Source organism: Centroberyx affinis, unplaced genomic scaffold (genome assembly GCF_046629955.1).
Source record: "Centroberyx affinis isolate AG114_WGS23_722 - 3 ecotype Tasmania unplaced genomic scaffold, CSIRO-AGI_Caff_v1 ptg002187l_1, whole genome shotgun sequence".
NCBI classification, from domain to species: Eukaryota; Metazoa; Chordata; class Actinopteri; order Beryciformes; family Berycidae; genus Centroberyx; species Centroberyx affinis.
In genome coordinates this window covers 44,227-67,574 of record NW_027280495.1, presented here as the reverse complement: position 1 = coordinate 67,574, position 23,348 = coordinate 44,227, and the positions used below count along the sequence as shown (strand labels likewise).

Here is a 23,348-nt window from a genome sequence, read left to right as displayed (position 1 = left end):
AAAAATATAAATGCTGCACTGCTATCATCTTGGTTCCTCTGCTTTTTCTCTCTTATCTGTTACAGGCACTTGCTACCAACAGCACAGACTTCTTATCCCCACCCCCCACCCCCCGCTCTGCTCTGAGCTTGACCAGAGCCGCTGACCTGTTAACATGGCCATATGGTAAGGCCAGGACTAGACTTCATACAGTAATTAGGGGGATGGTGCTGGGCCCTTTGCTGTGGTGCAGTACAAGTTAAGCAGCATTACTCTCCTCTTCTCCTAAACATCTCTTGTTTTCATGTATTTCATCTGGGCCTCTATGTGCTCCTTTAATACTCAAATTCAGGTAAAGCACAGGTAAAAATGTGTAAGAAGGTGCAGAATCTGACAGGGAGGAAAGGGCGAGGTCATGTTGTTATGGTCTGTCTGCTCCTGCGCTCTCATTGTTTTTGAGCAGGTCGATTGTTTGGTATGGCCTCCACCCACTTGCCCACGTTTGGGGAGTACACAAAGGTTTCTACAGCCAAACAAACACACACAAACACACACACACATACACATGGCCGTTTTTCACGTTTGCCCCCCAGTCAGCCATTCCTAACCTTTTAAACTCACTTGCACAGAAATGCCAATTGTGGCACAAAGAAAATGAGACACTAAATGCATGTGCTTGTCATTTGCTAGTTCCCCTATCTATCAGCACATTAGTGTAGAAAAGGGATTAGTGTGAGTAGGAGCAAAAGAGAGGAAAAGAGAGAACAAGATAACCCCAACAGACTAATTATGAGAATTGACTATCTTGATATAACAGCTTACTTATCTTTATCTGATATGCTACATCATTTCTGGTTGTTCATGTCATATTATATATATAAATTTTGCAATGTCTTTCTTTAGCACTTGATTCAGCAACATTGTACATTTACAGTCTTGCCAATAAAGCATTTTGAATTTCAACTGAAGACACAGAAAGCTCTCATCCTGCCCATTGCTGTCCGTTGCTGCCTCAACCTCTCTCTGACAAGGAGATGGGGAGGGGGGAGGAGAGAGAGACTGGGTCTGCTGTGTGTGAGAGGAGGAGAAAGAGGGGGGTTGGCTTTCAGCGTGATGTGAATGGAATAGAATCAGCGCGAGAGAGAGAGAGAGAGAGAGAGAGAGAGAAAGAGAGAGGGAGGGAGGGAGGACAGCACAAATCAACCTGCCTCTTTTGACTTAACAACAGAATAGAGGAGCTGCGTTATTAGACATAGAGATCGGGAAGTATTGTGTGTGTGTTTTTTTTATTTTTGGAGAGAGGAAGAGAGCAGCAGACAGGAGGAACTGAAGGAGGAGGAGAAAAAGCCTCACCGTGGAGATAGATAGCAGAAAAATGCTGTCATGGGGAGAGAAGGGGAGGGAGTCGACAGAGAGGAACAGGATGAAACAAGGCAGGGTCGGGCAGAGCTGAAATGTGGAGGTAAGCCTTTTCTTTCTGTATTGAGATTATGGAGAACGCACATTCCAGCCTCCCCTACGTCCTCTTTTTGATGATAATGAATTCAGCTGGACGGATCCGCACACCCATGTATGCCCGAGACCTCTGTATAGGCATGCATATGCTCTTATATTCAAGCAATTCAGCCACAGACTTAATGTATGAAAATGACAGAGGGTATGAAATAATGTCTCAGCATTGTGAAATCATCTTCAAGCTTGTCCTCTCTGTCTATTGTGTTGCTGCCAGCTCTGTAAAAATGTGTTTACTGGGGTGTTACTGGGGCGTCCTAGAGGCTCAGTGAGCTAAGGTGCTCTCTACATACTATTTACACGCGACATTGGAGACATTGGAGGTTTCAATCCAACCTTTGTCGCATTTCATACCCGGTCACCCCCCCCCCCCCCCCCCCCAACCCCCCACCTCCTCCACCCCCCCCACCCCCCCCTCGACTATCCCACCATCTTTCCTGTCTCTCTCCATTGTACGCTGTCCAGCAAAGCAGAAATGCCTTAAAAAAATGGTGTTATGACATTGTCAAGAAGCCACTGCAAAACCTTGCTGTAGAGCGCTTGTGGCTGCAGGACTCGGGAGATGAGGGCAAGGTGGAGGGAGGGAAGGAGGGAGGAAGAATGAGGGAGACTGAGAGAATGAAAGAGAGAGAGGGAGAGAAAGGGATGAGATAAAGATGCAGGAACAAAAAAAAGAGGACTGGGAATTATTCCAAATACATATTTTCAGAGACAAAGAAGCCATCAGCCTCAGTCTGCTGTGGTGTGCAGGGGATTTATGTGGATAAAGAGGATTGTAATACCACTGCATGTCATGTGCACAGACAATGATGGAATGGAGAACCACAACCGGAATTGGGGTGTTGTTTTCAAGGTGGCAGAGAAAATGAGGGATGCGGGAGCCCTTCTTTTTTTTTCTTCTCTTCTTCCCCCCTCATTTAAGATGGGGCTGTGGGTTTATGAGATGTTGGGGGTTTCAGGGTTCTGGATGAGGCTGCTGAAGGAAAAGAAAGGAGGGAATGGAGGACTGGGGGGGGAAAGAGACAAGCAGCAGCTTACATAAGCCAGTGCACTCAAAGGACGGGCCATTTAATTTACATTGAGCCGCATGGTCCCTCATGCTATGTGGTATTCACTGTGGTTGTCATTAGCATTTCAGATGATAAAATGCATTTGGGCTTGACCTGGTGGAGACGCTCTCTTAGTGAATGAGTGTGAAAGCACGTATGATTGTATAACTAGATAAGATTTGGTGGCATTGTGTTTGTGTTCCTGGCTAGACCGGCAGGAGGGTGTGATGTTATTCATTAGAGGCTACTTTACATGGATGGTTGTCAGATGTGTGTATGTGTGTGTCTTTTGCTCTCTGTCTACACTCATTCTTCATGGTAAATGGTAATCCTAAAATACAGTATGTCTGCATGAACTGCCCATCCAACTCAGCTCCTGAGAAGCATTGACATAACTGTGCTAACAGTATGCAACCTATTTATCCAACTCCACTGTGATGCACACAGACTTTTCTCCTACTGCCGTTCACTGCATTGCATACATTACCATCCAGTAAAATAGGATAATGCTCTGTCTATGGCCATGTGTCAAACAATACAACCTCACAAATGTCCATAGGGCTATTTAATGTAAAGACAGACAGAGTTACAGGCAAACAACAGCACAATCAACCAAATAATAGATCATCCTTGCTTCAGAGTACTTGTGTAATATTAGATACAGCAGGTGTACAAATCTTATTGGCTACTAATACTAGAGTAACTGAAGGCCTCACACCCCTCATGGTCCACAATTTCCTTTTTATCTCCATAACAATTCATTGAGGTAGATGTTTTTCAAACAAACTTGATTTATCATTTCCCCTCTTTCCTGACGACATATTTTCCAAGCCAGATTTAGGTGAATATACTGTATTTGTAAAGTAGTTGAGGTGTTTCCCTGCATTTAGAGCGATAGGGAGTTGATTTCCCAAATGTAATCACCTAAAACAATCACATGTATGACGTCTGTCTGCGTTAATTAGGGCATCAAGGCTGTTATGTGCCATTTATCAGAATATGATGTCTTCAAGTGGCTCTACTGACAATAAATAAGAGACTATTTTTTAGACACTGACAATGCCCAGAGTCAGGGATATGACTACATTTTGGATTCAAAACCGTTACCACAACGGTTTAGTTTTAAGGCTGAGTCTGATCTGGTTTGGACACATTTGATGTGATGAAGTTGCTATGTGAACATGTTGGGACTCAGTCTGTTGTCCCCCAGTCCAGCTGCAGTCAAACTGGAGCCTGGAGCCGGCCCAATTATTTGACACGTTTAATATCTGTGACTCTGAATAAAGCTGGACAGACTCCTGTGATATGAAATGGACACTAATCTTAGAAGGACTCTGCCAGTAGCCAATGACAAAGTGTTTTCCATGTTCATGAATATAAATTGATATTAATTAACTGTCCAAGACCAAAGAAATAGCATACAGCCTGAGGATTCTGTTTTAGGGCAGATTTTCTCTTTAAAAGACAATAATGTGATCTAAATAATAGACATGGTTATTGGTGTCCATCTGTATCTGTATTTCTGCATCTGCTCAGGAGTCACACCATCGCCACAGTGTGTCTCTGTACGACCTATGGGTGTTTTTTTTCTATGAGAGGCCTCTGTGGGACATGTGGCACACACACTCCAGCTTGAGTGGGAGGGGAGCAGAGGTAGAGGAGACTCTTGGATCGATCCGGCCCCCTTTTATTTCCTGCACCAACTGGAGCCAAGAGAGCTTGACTCTATACCATGTGCTTCTGATGTTGTGGGTTCATATTTGGCTCTCACGTGTCTCACTGTCTTTCTCTCTCCTGTCAACCCTTACTGTCCAGTGAAGAAGTAATGCCATAAAATAATCCTAAAAAACAGTCCCTCAGTCAGTGCCTATGTCAGCAGTAACCTGTGACATCAGAGGACAATGACCATATTGTATTCTGAAACCAAATCGTAAAAAGAAACAAAGAATCTTACAAAGGAGCCATGTTATTACACTTGTCCTTTGCAAATGCAGGTGGAGACGTGTGCTTTGAGTTGAACGGTGATGACCGTTTGTTAGCAGCTTCACACATCTGTGAGGATTCAATCACTGCCACAGGGCCAACAGACTCAGGCTAATCGCTCCTCAAGCTGTTTGCCACCCAGGATTTAAACTTTAGCTCACACCGTTTGTCCTGTTTGCGTACAGAATAATATTGTGACTCCTTTTTCAACAGCTTCCGCAAATATAGATGGCAACCGTCAAAAATCAGCACTCTTCACACGTTGGAAAGAGGTGACAGTCTGGAAATAATGCAGGTTGAAGGTGGAGATATTAAACCCTCTTGTATGGTGTATCAGACAAGAGGGTTTTAGGAACTAGTGAAGTCTATGTAGGTGTTAAAGGTATTATTACACTTATATTGCTCTCATGTCAGGGTAAATGAAAAAAAGACGACCAAAAAATCAACATAGACATGAGACAAGTGATTTTGGTTGGTGTCAACAAAATAACTGTTGTGCTGTGTGGATTTAGATTAATACGTTGTTAGGTTACCAGGCAGATTCTGTTTTGGTCTGAGTCAGCATCATATCATTCCTCTCATTTGGAGCCATTTTGCATGGCTACACCCAGGCAGACTCCCTGTGGGGGCTCAGCGAGGAAGGCAGTTGGACAGGCGGAGCCTTCCCCTCATCGGATGGCAGGATGCCGGCAGTGTAAGCCACTGGGTGGATCCTCTTAGCTCCTGCTCTCTGTTGTCACCTGTCCCCTGTGGCCAATGGACTTAATGGAAGCTCTCACTACAGTTGAGTCCTAGTTTATTGCCTTCCCATAGCTGTGCAGCAGCTGTCTGCACAATTAAGACGAGAAGAAATAAGAGAAAGATTTATTCAAGGTGACAGAGAGAAAAGAAGTGCAAAGATTATATTTGTATGACATTCAGGGAGGCTTTTGTCATTAGTGCAGATGATTCTCAGTGGCTGAACTAGAAAGACCAAGCTGCTGTCAACTGACTGTTGACAGCTGCATTGAATATCTCAACTTTCAAAATGTCGCTCTGTGACTATTCCAAGGCCTACTTTCTATACAAATCAGTATCGTTAGATTTTCAAAATCACACAAGGAAATAATGGTCATAATACCTGAGTCAGTTGACAGCTTGTTGGCCCTCTGTTAGACCCACACAAACCATTGGCTCTTCTAGTGTGAAGTCAAGAATATTGTAGAATAATTGAAAAAAAAAATTGGTACAAAGAACAAAATCATTGTTGATTATGTTTTAGGCCTACTCCAATAATAAAACTCCTACAATAAAATCCTGATGTCATAGTCTGAAAATATCTGGGAACCGCAAATTCTTCTCCAGAAGTATTTGTGTAATTTCCATCAGGCGAGCTCGGACGTCCCACATGCATGAAAATCCCTTCACATATACAGCATTTGCATGTTGTAAGATGCCCCCAATTCAGAAATACACTCAAGCATGTTGTCAGTAATCACAGTGTCCTCCTCAGTTAGATCATACATACGTTAAACCATTAAGCAGAGCAATGCCTCCTCTTTTCATTGTTCACGTTGCCATTACAGCAGAAGTGCACTCAGGGGTATTCAGAGCTACTGAAAGGCCGACCATGCACACTCCCACCACATCACTTCATCTCTATACTTAGTAAATACAGATCAAAAAGGCAGAAAACATCCTGCGCTGAGAGGAGTGTAAAAATACCCTCATGAACAATATTCTATTCTTGGGCAGATGCATGAAATATTAGAAATTATCGACACATTTATTTCCGACTGAAGAAACTCTTGATTCTGTCCGTTCTGTCGCTATCAAGGGGGGTGGGGGTGGGGGGGGGAGTTGCAGCTTCAGCTGTTCCATTTGCAGGTTAAAGAAGTCAGAAAAGAAAGTAGTTTCCAGTGAGAGGTGCGTGGTTGCAGCACTGGCAGATACAGTATCGTTCACGGCTGTCTTGTCTGTGAGCCCCTTACTGGGCCAGACGGCAACCGTACACAGGAAACGCAGAGAGATGTGACCTCAAAGGCAGAGGAGGGAAGGGAGATGGGTGGTGGCATGAGTGTGTGTGTGTGTGTGTGTGAGGGGGGGGGGCTCTTGTCTGCTTTGAAATTAAGTCCCGTTACACTTCCCTTATTCTCTGTCATTGTTATTGATGTGAGACAAATAATGTGCCCTGCAGTCACCACAGTTATGTGTCTGGATACTCAATTTTATACCTAAAAAAAAAAAAATTAGTGGCAGAAAAAATGTTGCCGGCTCCAGGCACATACTGATAAACTTTACAATTGAGCAGGTAATGGGTCAATGAATCATTCCATGCGAGCATTAATGCGCATTAATTCTCCCGGTGACACACTGTGGGTTTTTTTTTCAGAAGTCTGCTGAAAGCCACAGACATGCAGGACCTTTTCCTTCTTACAAAACATAGCTCACACACAGGGACACAGCAGAGTTATATAGGAGCTAAATCAACAGCTATATCTGCATCGCCCAGCACAGTTGGCATATTGCCGCGTGGATTTTGTGAGCTGCACATTTCTATGTAGGTCACAAGGTGCAGAGCAACCAGAGTAAGTGACACAAGGCCACCAGGCAGGGGAGAGGCTGGGGCTGCTATAAACAGCAGCAAGTGCTCTTCCTGCCTGCAATATACAGATGTATAATGAGCTCAAAAAAAATGTGGTCAGTAGGCTATAGCATATTTTTTCTCACATTTTGGCTCTGAAAATGTTCTGTCCTTTATTATTTTTGATGTGCGATGATACAATATCTACAAGGTTAAAGTATAAACAGACTGATTTGAGGGTGTTTTCATACAACACACAATTGCCTATTTCACCCAAGTGCCCATGTGTTGTATCCATCACAGGACTTTCGTTTTTATTAGCTAGCTTCCAATCCCCGTCCTTGGATCAAGTTGACCCATATACGGAGGTTGGGTGCTCTAGGTTAGCAGCTAATTTAGTTCTATTTATTTACCAACCATGTTCTCCATATTACACCGGTGTAATTTAGAGCCAAGGGCAGCTGAAAACTCATGGAGATACTATGAAATGCCAAAAGGCTGGGAATAGCAGCTGAAAATAAGATATCAAGAGCGAGAGTCTTCATATCCAAAATAATGAGAATATGGAGCCAAGATGTCCTGCTGTTCAAATACTCTTAGAGTTCACTGTTGCTTTCTTAGAAGTCCCACGTTTCACCTCATGCACTAGATCTACACTACTGCTGTACATCTGCTCTTTCCCTGAGAAGAACAGTTTGAAAAATTTCTTATTTTTACTCTATTCATCCATCCAAATTGTTGCAACCAGTCCGTTCAGAGACATGATTTCTGTGTCAAACGTGTACTCACTTGTTCCTTGCTACGTTTGAGAAAGAACGGTCTGTAGCGGCCACTGCAGTATGAAAGCAGGATAGATTCATGATGTGGGACTTCAATGGTGACAATGACTGTAAAAAGTCAATACGAGACATAAGCCTATTTCGCTAAACGATAATAGGGCTTTGTGTCCACTAAGATCATTGGCATAATGGACACTGGAGTAGCCAGAGTAGGTTGTGATTTGAACAGCAACAATTCAGAAGTGGCCTTAACCAACTTCAGCTCCCTCAGGTCATAAGCACCACTTTTATCGAGAATACTGTAACTGAAGACATCTGTGCCAAGTTTTCAGACATTTGCTCCCGTAGATAAAGATTTTCAGCTGGAGGAGGAGTGGGGATGAGAGAGTGTGTGTGTGGGCGGTGCAGCCATTTCACGGGCACTAGGCTACGTTTTGGCGGACAATAGGGACAGTGAGGAAGCGAGGGAGGTCAGCGTCTCTTCCTCTGCAAGCGGACAAGGTAGGGTAACAGTTCAGAACGTTATTACGGCAATTGTTGGGCAATCTCTTTTCCTCTCCCTCAAAGCCGGTTGTACAGATGAGAGAGGAATAACAGTGAACCCGTTCAGCTCGACATAATAGATACAGTGATGTGAGTTGAGGGTCAGTTCCTCTCTCTGTCACACACACACACACACACGTACACAAACATACAAGGCATACATAGGGCTGTCGCAGAAGGACAGCTGTTCTTCCTGTCACTGTGGACAGTGTGCCGCGTCTGTGTGGCTTTGACACTGTTTTATAGAGTCAGCAGAGGCACACAAAGAAGCACACACACATTTACTCAAACCATCTCTTGCATTTAGGCCTTCAGTCTCTCTTCCTCTCTCTCTCTCTCTCTCTCTCTCTCTCTCTCTCTCTCTCTCACGTGCACAAAAACACGAAGGTGTATTTTCAGATACACAGGAAGCTTGTGGCAGCGTTCTCTCCGCACACAGTATGGATCCCATGTCATAGCAAATAACATATCAAACAATGGTGTGACGTGCTTTCTTCTATTATGGCAAAATGGCATGTAGGTTAAGTCTGAGAGAGTGCATCAGTTTTAGGTTGGACTATTCAAAACAAGAGGAAGTTAGGTTTTGATACAGACAATACTATAGAAGGACCTTTTCTGAGCATGCTTCCTCTTTCTGGGCCGCATTTACTGAAGGGGGAGGTCCACCGAATTTGTTCCCGCCTATGAGTAAAGATAATGCAAAATGCTGTCAACGTGCTCAATTATGAAACATTCAGATTTGTACTTGCACCTCTGACTTCACTGATATAAGTCATGCACGTCTGACTCCACATTTGAATAGCTTGCTTACGTACTACCAGCTTGTTCCGGAACACAAACACTCACAAAAGAACTAAAACTGCACCAGACACCACTGAAATCACACTTCAGATGGCCATGTATGATGTGTATGATAAACTGAGCCACACATTCACCAGACGCAGACTTAGATACAAATCATAACAACTCAGCTAACAAAGTGTGTGTGTGTGTGTGTGTGTTTTGGATGCCCCACCACATCCCCAATGGTTAGAGAGTGGACAAGGGAGCGACCAACCAATGAATAATTAACAACTGTCTAACCCTCGCCCCCTGTTCCCCTGGCCTCATTAATAATTTATAAGGCAGAAGACGTATTTTCAATTTTTGAAGGAGAGATTTAAGGGAGGGTGGCTCTCCTTCAAATTGAAGGTATTTCATTGTGTGAAGAAGATGCTTCATCCCACTGTACAGCCCAAAGGTGGACTTGACCTCTGCATGCAACACACACCAACAGTGAGAGGTGCCATGTGTAATAGATACAGCCAAAGACAACACTTTAAAAACTATTTTGGCTGATTTATCCTGTTGTGGCATTAAAGGTTTAACATTTACATTCACATTTTCAACAGACATTTTTTTTGGGAAAGTGAAGAACAGAGATAGATTTTTGCTTCAGATGTGAAAAGTGCCAGGTGAAGTAAAATAACTCAATACAATTTAGATTGTCTCTTTGAAGATATGCAAAGATCCAATTTGCATGCAATATGGTATAACAATAATTGACGAGAGAAATGAGAGAAGAAAGGTGTAATGATGTCTTTACATGTTTAATGTTATGATACTTCTGACAGCACAAGCAAAGGAAATAAATTGTGTTTTCTTTAAATGACTTAACTGCCATCCTGCTGCCATCTGTCAGTATCACCGTTGTGTTGTAAAAACGTCATTAGAGTGAGCATTTAAAAGTCAACTGTCAAATTCACTCTAATGGTGATGGTGTGGAATTTTGCCTATACAGCAGGGATATGACTGATTTTCTATTAAAAAAAATCAGCGAGGATAACACTGTGGGCCTTACAGACGAAAACCATTATGAAAATTGTGGTCATACTTGTTGGCGAGATTGCCTATCTCCATTGCCGCAATATTTCCCACATATTACGGCTGAAATTCAGCGCTTGTTTGAAGTCTGCTTTCCCCCTGCCACCTTGACAGATATCCTCTTCTTAAAGTCAGTCTACTGAGTACAGGTGCCAGGGAGCCAAGCTTATACGTCTTTGGAGACCAATAACTCGGATTGACATTTGCAAACTGTTTGAATGAAAAAGAGAGATAAAACACATTACAAAAAGAGAGTGCTGCAGTGCTAACCACTTAGCAGCTTCTGGACTTGGCCCAGTTCACTGTCCGCAGTGTGGGGAAGGGGGGCGGCGGGGAAGATTGAGGATGCTTAGAGGAAGTGTTGGGCATTAGAATGAACTCATTTTCTGAATCAAGTCCAGGCACAATAATACACATTTACTTCCTTGAGAGCATAGCAACCAATTCAGTTAAGTGTCACATATCCAACAGCAAGGTAGGGATGCAACCTGATCGCAAATGTAACAGAGTTTCATGGGATCAATAATGAGAGTGAGGCTGAGACTGGCTTTGAATTTCCCCAAAATCAATCACCGTTAGTAGTTGATTTACACCTCATGGTTAAGAAACAGCAAAGCAGCTTTTAACTAAGGATGGACAGCGACATTACAGTAACTCACATGACACTGTAGTGTAGTGGCAAGCTTAAAGGACACCTACAGGAAGCCAATATGCATGTTTCCTACCCTAGTTACATTTTCGCTGTAGCATAGTAACATGCTGGATTTTGTTGTTTAAGCTGTCATAATAATTTGTATAATAATTTCTCCACCTGAGCGTGTCATTTTAATCTCACGTGTGCATGGAGTGCCAAGGATCAAAAACAGATTACGCCAAGGGAGTCTGGTGCTTTGAAATACTGCTTGCCAAATATGTGAGCACAAACTGTGTATTTCACAACTTGAACCTTCTATTACGACAGAAAACCAATGAGCACAGCAATAACCTGTGCGTCTACCCGCTCACTGAAACCTTGTTTTCTTAAACTTGATGTGATAGAGTTGATAAGGCTGTAGGAAGAGCACAACCTTTGTCATTGATCACATCTAATGGCTGCCTGTGCTAAGCTGTTAAGCCGATTTTCACATAGCTTCACCTGAAGGGAATACAAATCAAATCTCAATCATTTCTATCTGGAAGCAATATTTTGTTTACCCTCAAATACTTCAAGAGCCTGCTGAGAAAGTGTGATCAGCGTTAAGATTGATGAAAGCACACGTGAGATGAAGGTCGATGGATAATGCTACTTTTTTCTTATTGCCCTTATTGAAAAGTCAAAGTTATTTTCCACTGTCAGAAGCTAGTTATTTCTACAGTTCTACTGCAGGTTGGCCCGACATGGAAATCATAGGCTCCCATTGTTTTTTTTAAAAATCCATTAAAAACAATTGGCAGAGACACACTGTTGCGTTGACTAACATAATCCACCATTTTAAATAGCATGTGCATTGTGTTTTTTCCTAATGTGACCTTATAAAGACACAATCATTGCAGTTCAGAAGTAGTTCCATTCTGCCAGTACTGAATGTGAAGAGATCATTGTGCGCATTTGCCTCCCACTCTGCATTAAGTTTCATTTTGCCTCTTCACTGCCACCAGAAGTAACTAACAATGCACAGTAATGGAAAAACTGAAAATAGTCCCCAATTAGCTGCATGATAAAATCATGTCAGGAAAAACTGCAGTGCCATGTGCTGCTCAACATGACTGATTACATTTGTCAATGCAGCAGTTTGTCTCTGAGCTGTTTTTAATGTATTTTTGGAGCCTATGATTTCCAGCAGGTAAGACAAACCCGCAGTAGAACAGACAGTAGTAGCTTCTGACTGTGGCGAATAGACTTTTCATTGGCAATAATGGAAATAGGAAAAAACTTTTTTATCCTCTGAGCTGAATGATTAGGAGTTATTAGTGGACAGCTGCTGCTAGGGGACAGAAGGCTGCTCACTCATGCTGCAGTGAGTCAGTCAGACCGCCATAGGTGTGGAAAGCAGCATTAAGTAACAAATAGAGATATGATGACGACACTCATCCTTTCTGGGTTAAAAAGTCAGTCATCACTTCCTGTTTCACAGGACGCAGCCTCGAGCGAGCGGGGTGCAAAGAGGGCCGAGAGACCGCGACTTCCCCTTAAAACGGTGTATGTTTAATATGACAGGCCTCTGACTTCGGCTTCATTGTTGAGTCCTGACGGCATACACCGGCGGCCTGTTAACCTTGGCCTGGACTTAACATAACCACCAAACCGGACAGAGATCTCATTAACCTATGCCCAACCAAACATCTACCCTCCAAAACACTGAGATCACCGCAGAACTGACAAAAAGAGCGAAGGAGCGTCAGCTGAGCTGCAGTATAGAAAGAGATATAATCCTGCCATTCTGCTGCTCCAAAGTGTCATTTCAGATCGCTTTCCCTTGGTGCAGGTTTTGTGGTGTAACTTTAACTTTTGGCGAAGTAAGAATATCAAAAACCCAGTGCTGTTATCAGTCTGACTTTTGACGCTTAACACACAAAGGGACTGATTTCTCAGCGCTGAAATAAAGTCTAGTTCATCACATGACACCTTGAACATGTGAGGTTAGGCATGAGATCATTACTAGCCACTCACTGCTAACAGTGTTTTCAATACTGACACGCGGGATTAAACACCACTGTCTGCATGCATTATTGAGTTTCTGGCTCCGGTACCATGAGGGGATCTGCGGAGAGCGGCTGCCTCTGAACGGTCTAAGTGACCGCTCCAAATCTTCACAAAGTCCTGGAGAGCAGTTAAACCCTTCAGCTGCCCGTCTTAGATAATCATTCCTGGATTGATCCTGTGGTAGAAGAGAAAAACAAAGCAGTTCTCTTGTTCTGTTCATTATTGTAATGGGTGCAATGCTTGATTAGTACTGTGCAGTATACGTTGTGTTTGCTAAATATTAGGAATACCAGCCTTTTCTAATGAAATATGCTGACCATATGAATCCCCTATTGTTATGATCCCTGATTGGTTTCACCTAGGAAACCCACTTCAGTCTGTGTGGATGAAGAGCAGGAGAGAGGCTAAATAAGGATTTTTGTAGCCTGGAGACAGCTGAGACATGGATTACATAAACAGTAGGTGCCATTCAGAGGGTGAAGTTGATAGATAGATGACATAACAGCCAGATCATCAAGTTCTGGGCAACTCCTCTTCAAAGCCGTTTTAGACAAAAGATTTAAGTGGCTCCTGCCAGGCAGCCCAGCAACACAGCAGCAGCATCTTTCTGTTGGTGCGGTGGTGGAGTTGTTGCTTTGGGGAGTAGGACGAGCGGGGTTCAAGTCCCATTCCCGTCAAACGCTGCGCTGGTGTCAGACGTGAATGATGTGGAGGGACATTGGAGAGATGTGTCTGCAGTGTGGGCATGGGGGAGCGGAGTGTGTGCATTTCTGATCCAGAGATGAACATCATGCAAGGGTGCAAATAGTCACTATGACCACTTACTTCCACATTTAAACATATTGAAGAAAGGACAGATGTGTCCTGTTCCCCAATATCAGCTAGAAATAATCACAATTCATTTAAATATAAATGCAGTGAGCTGCCTAAGTATTTAGACAGTAACCCACAGCTCTATGTTTTGGCTCTGTAGACTTATTACTTTGTGAAAAATGACTACGACTACAACAAGTACAGCTTTAATCGTCTTTGGTTTGAGGTTATTTTCAGCCATTTTCGATGAACAGTTAAAGAACTGCAGCCCTTGTTGCACATGGTCCCCCTAGTTCAGGATGCCAAAAGCATTTGGAGAGATCAGGACTGGACCTATTCAGGACCTGAAATTGCAGAATACCCTTTGAGATGTTAGAAAATTACTTTAAATTTCTTCTGCTGAGACATATTGTATCCTGTCTTTGGAAGCAGTTTTAAACCAGGAAGATGTAGCATCATCACACCAAAAGCCATGCAAGTGTTTTTTGCATGATCAGAATGCAATCAACTGCTTTTGGAAGATCAACAAACAGCTTCACAGTGCTGCCACTTTTATTGGCACACAGTCAGTCTGGCTATTAACAAGTGATACATTTACGATTGTATTAGAGCCCGGTTTAAGACAGACTGATATAGGGTCATAAAAGTTTTTAGTTAGAAATGTCTTGGGAACACATTAAGCTGGCGGTTTATTAATAATTCAAATCTTTTTGCTAAGGCAGCAGAGTTTTTGGGCAGAGGGGGACTTGTAGTATCTCCACCTTTGTGTAAGAGGTGCAGGGACTTTTAAATTCTAGGCATAATGCAGGCACCAGACAAATATATTGAAAATGTGAACAGTGGGTTCAGATATAAATTGCACAGAAAGCTTTAGGAGGCAGGGAACGAGCATATCAGTTCCTCTTGACTTTGTAATGTTACTTCTACATAAGGCATCCTATACTTCTCTAGCAGTAACACAGAGAACGGGGGGTTAGGTTACTTTTAGTCAAAGGGAAGTCACTGTGAGCCGGTGGATGCAAAGCAATTTGACTGGACTAGAGCTAACCTGGCATGTAATCTGTAAGATATTTTAAACAGATAGCCTGCATAAGTGAAATGTTAACTGAAGATGTCATGTATCAGTAATGGTGAGCACACTTCCCTTACCAAATGCTTGGTTCCTTTCCCCTAGACGGGATGGAGAGCTTCAGAGAGCAACATTTGCCGTTCCTGTTACTGTCCTTGACTCTGAATCTGTCAAAGGCAGTGTGTTTATTATCCTCACTGCAGCAAACATAGATGTAAAATAGCTCAACGCAGTGCTAGATAGATGATGACACAACATCAGACAGATTATGTAGATGTGAATCATGCAAAGATGTCAGTGAATCAAATTCTGTGCAATTCCTTTTCAAAGCCATTTAAAATTTAGACCTAAGCAATGTAGAACCTCTGTGCAACTGCAACAACTGAGATGATTTGAAAAGACGCCTGTTATGGATTTATTTGTTGGGTCTAGAAGTCTTTTCTATTTGGAAACCTTTCCAATAGTTGAACACCTAGTATATTACAAATGTCTTTTATCTGAGGTCTGAGGCAGCCAGTTAATATCTCTGGTCATAAGCAATTCCAATGATGCATAGTTTGTAAGCAGATTTGCAGAGGAGTGAGAGGAGTTTGGTAAATGTTTGGTAAAATCCAAATTACTGTAACTATTTGTGTTGCTGTTTGTGTGACACAGGTTCAAAGCAACATATTTAAAATGTCTTTGGCACAGAGAAACGTACAGATTAAGTTACTTTAAAAATATCTGGCTGGTTCACTGCCTCTTCCTGTGACCACTGTACCCATTTAGATCCGTATCACCCTCCGTTATCGACTGTGTGAGCTCATATCTCTGTAGCGCCGTTGGGTTTGTTTCAAGAGTCCAGATGCAAATAAACGAGCATAAATTATGCAAGTTAACCAAGAGCATGCCGTGATTTAAAATCAAGCGGTTGAGGCATGACCGGATGTTTTCCCCCCCACCTCCGTAGTAGTTTGGCGTGGAATGTGAGCAAGGTCATTAATAGAAACACCATTCAATCTAGGAGTCGGTTGGTGGAGCCATTTCACTTCTCTGTCAGGAAACCACTGCACCAATATGGTACACAGTACTTGCCACAGTCTGAGTGGAGTAAATAGGGTTATTATACAGAACTGGCAGACTGGATACCACACTGTGAGAGGGTGGCACTAGACGAGTTGCCATGGAAACAAGGGCTGACTCATGGGTTGGGGGTCTTGAAAGGCTCAGGAATATGTGAGTTATACACAGAGAATGTGTGATAGCTGGCAAAGTTCAACTCTTGCTCTGTGTTGGTGGAGAGCAGGAGTGTATCTCTGAAGCGGAGGCACTCCTCTCCCTCTTTATGAGTAGATGTTGTTGTTGTTGGAGCACCAGGAGGACGACCCATGATTTAGGGAGAGGAACCTGCTGCCAATATTCTACACTCCCATGTAGAGACAGTAGACCGGAGAAGATCGTTTGCTCACACATTTTCTAAGCCATGTGAAACACGGAGACGATGCTGCGCTTAATGCTTCCAGATAGCCTCAGACAAACATCATTTGTGCCAACATGGATGAGGATGTTTGAGAACCTTTGATGGTTCCCTGCGAGAAATTAGGAGCCGGGTTTCAATGTCAGCATCCCTGGCACCATGCAGACTATCTGAACCAACACCCATGTGTCTGATGGTGGCACCACCCACTGCCAGAGATGGAGAGGGAGGGGTGCTGGCACCAGGATCAACCAGAGGTGCTTACAAGTTAAAATTATAGACCAGCTGAGGCAAAATGCATGATGTAATTAGGCCCGAGCTATGGAGTCATCAAAGAGCACACAGGATCCTTCTTCCTTCTTATATTGAGACAAGCGGACACGTTTGGGTCTTGACAGAATATCTCAAAGGAGGATATTAACAATCTGTTGGTGTAAAAGTGTCACAAACCTCAGACAGTTATTATTTATAACAAAACTATAAGTGAAAAGTTATTGTCTGTCAAAAGCCTCAAATGAAAAGAAATTTAGATAACACAATCTTCCATATATGCTCCAAAACTAAGCTTTCAACGCTATAGTCCTATATATATTCACTTTACTTTTCAACTCAGCACCACTATTATTGACTATGATGAGAAAACAGGCAAAGAAGAAGATGCTGACAATGATCAAATGCTGATATAAGCCAGTATAAAACACAATCCACCAGGACATGATGGGGTTTAACACAGACATATTTTGGAGGGATAAAAGCAGCAGAATCAACTTCAGTATTTATTTATTTCAGTTCTAACTGCCTTGGCACACAGTATATCCTCACTGGAGAACTATTGTTAGTTCCGTTGCTCAGGGAGCATGAGGTCTTGGGTTCAAACCCTGTTCCCGCCAAATGGTGAATGGATTTAAATTGTTTCTGTTTGTTTACACCTGTCTAACCACACCGAGGAATAGACTTTTGAATGCAACTGAATTTTAAAATTGACAATAAATGGAGTGCAGTAAGCATCTCCAATGTGACAAATTGTGTGTGTGTTTTCCAAATCATATAACGTGTATGGAAACACCCCAGGGCACATTAGCATATCCTGACACACAACTGATAGCCTACACCTATACAATTTCCATCTTACAATTGAAGCTTTTTGTAAGGCTTTTCGTTCCATATATTTCGTGCTCGCTGATATATTTTCTTTGTGTGAGGTCATACGAAAGAGAGAGAGAGAGAGAGAGAGAGAGAGAGAGAGAGAGAGAGAGAGAGAGACAGAGAAAGAGAGAGAGTGAGAGAAAGGAAGAGAAACAAATATTTCATGCTACTTCCTCACTTTCCTCAAACCTATAGCATTTTGTCTGCGCTGTGTGTGTGTGTGTGCGCGCGCGCGCGCTGGTTGGCTGGGTAGCAGCACTGCACCACTGCACCTGCTCTTGAGGCTACGAATGCGAGAGGAGATGCATGAGAAATAGCAAGACAGGAAGAAGTCTGTTACCTTATTGAGAGCGACAAAAGCTTTCACCATCAGTTGATTGACGTCAGTTTGGTCAAAGACGCGGTGCACGAGGATGACAGGAACTGGCTGAACTCTACCGTAAACAATAACCATTTTGTTGGTGAGTTAAACTGAAAACTAAAAACAGCAAATTATATAAATGAGGTTTATAGGAAGCAAAAGTCCTTTCATGTTAGTACAAGACTGAGCGTTGCTTTTAAATAAGGTATTACCTGTTCATTGAGTTACGATTATGTTATGTTTTTCATAAAAATATTTTTTTTACTGCTGTTTGAGAGTTCCAAAATACTGTTTTGTTAGTGATTTATAATGTTTCTGTTAGTCATTATGATTTAAAGATATCTTAGAAGAAATGGTGCAGTGATAAACAGCAAAACTATGTGTCTGCTTGTGTATGAGTGTATGTGTGGGTGAGGAGAGAGAGAGAGAGAGAGAGAGATAGAGAGGTCACCTTTATTTCTATTTTATTTAAGCTGTCTTAAGACAGGAAGGCCCCCTCCCCTGTGTTAATATTCTCTATTGTGAGAGTGTGCGGGGTGGATGTGGTGAGCATTAAGTTTGCTATGGAGCTATTTATGGAAACTTTGGAAAGGAAATCATGGAAAGGAAAGAATAATAATGAAAGAAAACACAAGGAGTTACAAGGCAATACTCAACAATAAAACACACGTCACACATGCTTGCTACTTGATTGTTGAAATTCAATGCTTAGCTTTTATTTTCAAAGACAGACGTAAACCATTCTTGTCCTCAACATGTTGACTAGGAGCTCATGGTCGAATAGAAAGCTGCCACCAAAGATAATAGCAGTGTGGGTGAATGATGGGGTCTTGAGGCACAAGTCAAGTTGAAAATTGGACATTTCTCTCCTTTGTTTTTGTCTAACAGGAGGCCAGTGGAAGAGACCAAGGAGAAGCCGTAGGCACTGAAGAGTGCGCACTGATGGATGACATGTTAGAAAGGTTGATACAGACAGAGCCTCTCCTACACAGAGGACAGAAAGTGGGGCTCCAGTGATGATCACACTCCTCTCGTCTTCACTCCGCAGGAAGGAGCACCCCACAACTGGAATACCACCAAAACACACATCTTCACACCTGGAGGGACTCCTGCAAGCAGCTGCATATTCTCCTGATCAGAATCTGAATCTGCTTTATCTGCCAGTACACACAAGAACTGACTTGTCGTAAGTGCTGCATCAAGTGTGGCACCTCACAGAGGCATCTATGATAATCCAAGGGATGCGAAGGTTCAATCATCTTTAGTGGCGTGAATGAGGACTACATTTGTTGCTTTTACTCACCAGGATTTTTCCTCTTCGTGGGCAACGCTCCCATTTCACACCAGCACCAGGGCAGAAATTTAACAGGGAGAGGAAAAAGCTCTGGACCAGCGTGGAGAGAAAATCTTGGGACTGGAGTCAGTATCTCAGGCACCATGCAATCTGATGACCTCTTCATCCGCAAGTTTCGCCGTCAGAGTGTGCGGCCACCCATTGCCACCGTCAACTTCGAGTCCAAACGGGATGGAGGTGTAGTGGAGTGGCCCCCCAGGAGGGACGGTGAAGGTGCTGATGGAGAGAGCCTTACTCCGAGCCTGGTGGGGCTGAACCTGCGGTCGGTGGGCCGGGGCCACATTATGCAGAGAAGCAACAGCGATGTAACCTTAGGAGACTTGGATTCCTCCGGGAAGTCAGGAGGAAAAACAGCTCGGGCGGTCGGTGAGAAGGTGGGTGCAGGGGCGCAGGGGGACTCAGGTGTGCTCCTACATAGGGAATACGGCAGCCTCTCCTCGCTGGAGAGGCAGACTCAAGGCCAGGAGCCGAGCTCAGACGACCAGGGGACCCTGAGTCCGAACGCCCTCCGCTTCAAAGACCCTTTCCTGCTTTTAGGACTGCAGGGCAATCCCCCAGAACCTGACGGATTCTTCCGGGCGCTGTCCGCTCCCGCAGGAGACTCCCCGAAGCCCGCCAAGCCTCCGAAGCCTGAGGGTCTCGGTAAGAAGTCCAAACCCATGCCCCCTCAGATCCCCCAACCAGGTCCATATGACAACATCGGGGGTGGAGCCTGGGTAAGGAACTTTGCCCACTACGACGTTCAGAGCATCCTGTTTGACCTCACCGAGGCGGCCACAAACAGAGACAGCATTGGACGAAAAAAGAATATCACCTCAGGGGCTTCAGCCGCCTCACAGCTGCGCCCCCTGTCCCAGGTCACCCCATCCTCACCTGCGCAGGGCGGAGGGGGCAATGGAGTGAACGCAGATGACCCTGAGCAGTCGCTGCTGCTGGACGAAGGTGACGGCAATGATAACGAGCTCTTACTCAGCTGTCCCCACTTCCGTAATGAGATGGGGGGCGAGGAGCGGGTGGGTCTGGGTCGGTCCCAGGGCAGACGGGGCCTCTGGTTGAGCCTCCGCAGCCCCAACGATGCAGTGTCAGTTCTGGAGGAGCCCAGGGAGAGTCATGTCCAACAGCAAGGCAAGAGCAACTACTTTATAGAGCATGCAGATCTGGGAGCCCACTACTATCGCAAATATTTCTACATGAAAGGTGAGTGCCACACTGCAGAGTGTGTTTTTGGTGTGCAATTCATCTTGAGTATTTGTTTATGCTCATTCAATAGTCTAACATTATGTGACTATATTGTTATTACAGAACATCAGAATTTCTTCGGCATAGACGATCGTCTTGGTCCAGTGGCAATCAGTTTCCGTAGAGAGGAGAAAGAGGGATCCAGCGGAGCTCAGTACAATTACAGAATCATCTTTCGTACTACAGAGGTAAGTTTGCACTTGATGTATGAGTGGACGTTGAGTGGATGTGAACGCTTCCAAGCGCTTACCATCTGAACTCTCCCCAGCTGAAGACACTGCGAGGCTCCATCATGGAGGAGTCGGTGCCCTCCGCCGCTCGCCACACAACCCCTCGAGGCTTGTCACCCAAGAGGCTGTTGGAGTTCATCATCCCCGAGCTGAACCTGCACTGCCTCCGCCTGGCCTCCAACTCACCCAAGGTCCGGGACACGCTGCTGAAGCTGGATGAGCAGGGGGTGAGTAGGGCTGTTGCTGCGGATACCAACTCTACCGAGAGAAGTGATGAGCCTATTGATTGATATGGAACGAGCTAAAGGAGATTACAGTTGATAGTCTGATGTATTTAGTGCAGATGTATCAAATCAATTCATTCACAAGAATGTATTTCTCCAAACTTTTACCTGTGTTCTTTGATTTCAAATGGTCAGGAGGCTCCATTAGATAGGACATTCAAATCTGCAACAGTAAATACTTTCTGCACTGTGCACTTTCTGTAGTTTGAGTTTATAGGCAAAGACAGTATGAATACGTAAATATAACAGTATGATGATGATGATAATTATTAACTCCCTGTTTCTGTGTCTCCTAATGTAGCTGAATTTCCAGCGTAAGGTGGGAGTTATGTACTGCCGGGCTGGGCAGAGCTCAGAGGAAGACATGTACAACAACGAGAGCTCTGGGCCGGCGTTCGAAGAGTTTCTGGATCTGCTCGGGGAGCGTGTGCAGCTGAAGGGCTGGGAGAAATACCGAGCTCAGCTGGACAACAAGAGTGAGCTGAAAACATGCGCCAACGCCACGATCTACTGGCTGTATCTCACCTTGTCGCAAAAACATTATCAGAAGGGCATCGGTGCACCACTGAAAGCCTGAGATAACTGCTATCTACTAACATGTAATCTGAGTAATGCTTGAAAAATAGCATAGTCACTGCTGATTATCTTGGAGCTGCTGTTTTCTCTTTAATGAACGGCAGAGTGCAGCAGATGTGACAGATTTTACCCTGCCTCTTCTAGTTTGAGCTTGTCTTTCACACAGAAACATTGGCTTGATTTTTGTAAACCTTTGCTGTGTCTCTCTCTTTGTGTGGGGTGTGTGTGTGTGTGTGTGTGTGCCTGCATGTGCATGTGTGTGTTTGTGCCTGGATTTATGCAGCGGACTCAACGGGGACGCATTCCCTCTACACACGCTACCAGGACTATGAGATTATGTTTCATGTGTCCACTATGCTGCCCTACACAGCCAACAACACACAACAGGTAAACAAGATACATGCCTTTCAGCTATCCATTATGACTTATTAGATATGACTTATGATTTACTATAATTACAAGGTTAATTTGCCCTGTCTTTCATTGGCTTAAATATGGAATAGAAGCACTTCCCCAAACCAAGTGCGTCTCTTGGGCTTCAGAGAATGAAAATATCCTCAAATGTCTTACCGCCATTCTTAAAAAAAGATACACCAGTCTCAGTTAAAGCTACACTTCCCATATCTGTTCAGACTGTCATGCTTTAGTAAATTCTTTAGCAAATGCCTCTGTACTCCTCAATAAGCATGACATAGAAATCCTGCCCCCCAGTGTTCGCTCCCACTCTGAAGGTATTCACTGTCGGCTGGGAGGAGGACGGACAGTATAAGCCTGTTTGGTGTGACTTGGAATAAGACTGGACACGAAATACCAGTGATGATTAGAAGGTCAGATAACCAGAACATAGAAATGCAGGACCTGTCTGCTGCGGGGTTTTCAGGGTTGAGTTTTCAATGTGGTTGGTTTGGTTGCTTTAGTTTATTCATTTACTTATTTATTTATTTTACAAATATTTTGTTTCAGTTTAGGTTTTAGATTCAGCTCTAGTTTTAGTATTTTTGGTAGGGATGGTATTTGTAAAGGTAATTCAGGTATTGTTTAATACAAACAATAAATCATGAATTCCTTTTAATGTGTATTTACATATTTTTTTCAATACATCCTCAATTAACATAAAGTTGGGGCCACTTGGTTTCAAATGAAATGCATTAGCTGACTCAACAGCAATCTGCATTCAGACCATTTAGCTCAAAATACCTTGTGGCGTAGTTAGCGTTCAGTAAAAAAAGCCAAAAATTCTACAAAAATCATTCTATTTTTTCTACCCCGCACATAAACCAAAAGACAAAAACTAAAAACTTAGTTTTACAAGTAGACAAGAAGGTTAGTTCAGTTTTAATCTCTTTTTATTTCAGATGGCCTATACCTACGGCAATGTTTTTTTAACACCTACTTTTCCTCCTCTTTTAGTTTGCTATAATGACCTTGGTCTGCTTGTTTAATGGATCTCTCTCTCTCTCTCTCTCTCTCTCTCTCTCTCTCTCTCTCTCTCTCTCTCTCTCATCAGTTGCTGAGGAAGCGACACATTGGGAATGACATCGTGACTATCGTGTTCCAGGAGCCAGGTGCTTTGCCCTTCACTCCAAAGTCCATCCGCTCCCATTTCCAACATGTCTTCATCATCGTTCAGGTTCATGAGCCCTGCACTGACAACACCTATTACAGGTCTGGTTTGATCCCATATGTTACAACCTCTATGAAATGCCATGATTTATACCCAGGGATGTAGTGGAGGATGAACTCATCCAAACTCTTTTTATCTTGCTTTTTATTTGCAGAATAGAGTTTACCCTGCTTTTTAGGCTGATAAATCTTTGTGACATGGATTCATAGTAAGGCTATACATCATAAAGTAGTATCAAACTA

The 23,348-nt window shown here is 43.5% G+C and overlaps 1 protein-coding gene across 3 annotated transcripts in view; it reads left to right on the top strand.

Annotated features, from left to right (window-relative positions):
• The first annotated feature begins 1,189 nt into the window (after positions 1-1,189).
• sipa1 (signal-induced proliferation-associated 1) overlaps positions 1,190-23,348 on the top strand; it is a 35,757-nt gene continuing 13,598 nt past the window's right edge. For 2 of the 3 annotated variants that reach the window (XM_071532384.1, XM_071532387.1), the window contains exons 1-7: positions 1,190-1,441; positions 18,688-20,350; positions 20,456-20,580; positions 20,661-20,849; positions 21,208-21,382; positions 21,766-21,869; positions 22,990-23,147. In XM_071532384.1, coding sequence (XP_071388485.1) covers positions 19,237-20,350; positions 20,456-20,580; positions 20,661-20,849; positions 21,208-21,382; positions 21,766-21,869; positions 22,990-23,147 — 1,865 coding nt within the window. In that variant the 5' untranslated portion in view covers positions 1,190-1,441; positions 18,688-19,236. Of the gene's footprint in view, positions 1,442-17,767; positions 17,900-18,687; positions 20,351-20,455; positions 20,581-20,660; positions 20,850-21,207; positions 21,383-21,765; positions 21,870-22,989; positions 23,148-23,348 lie in introns of those variants that run through there. The other variant, XM_071532386.1, reaches the window with a different exon arrangement.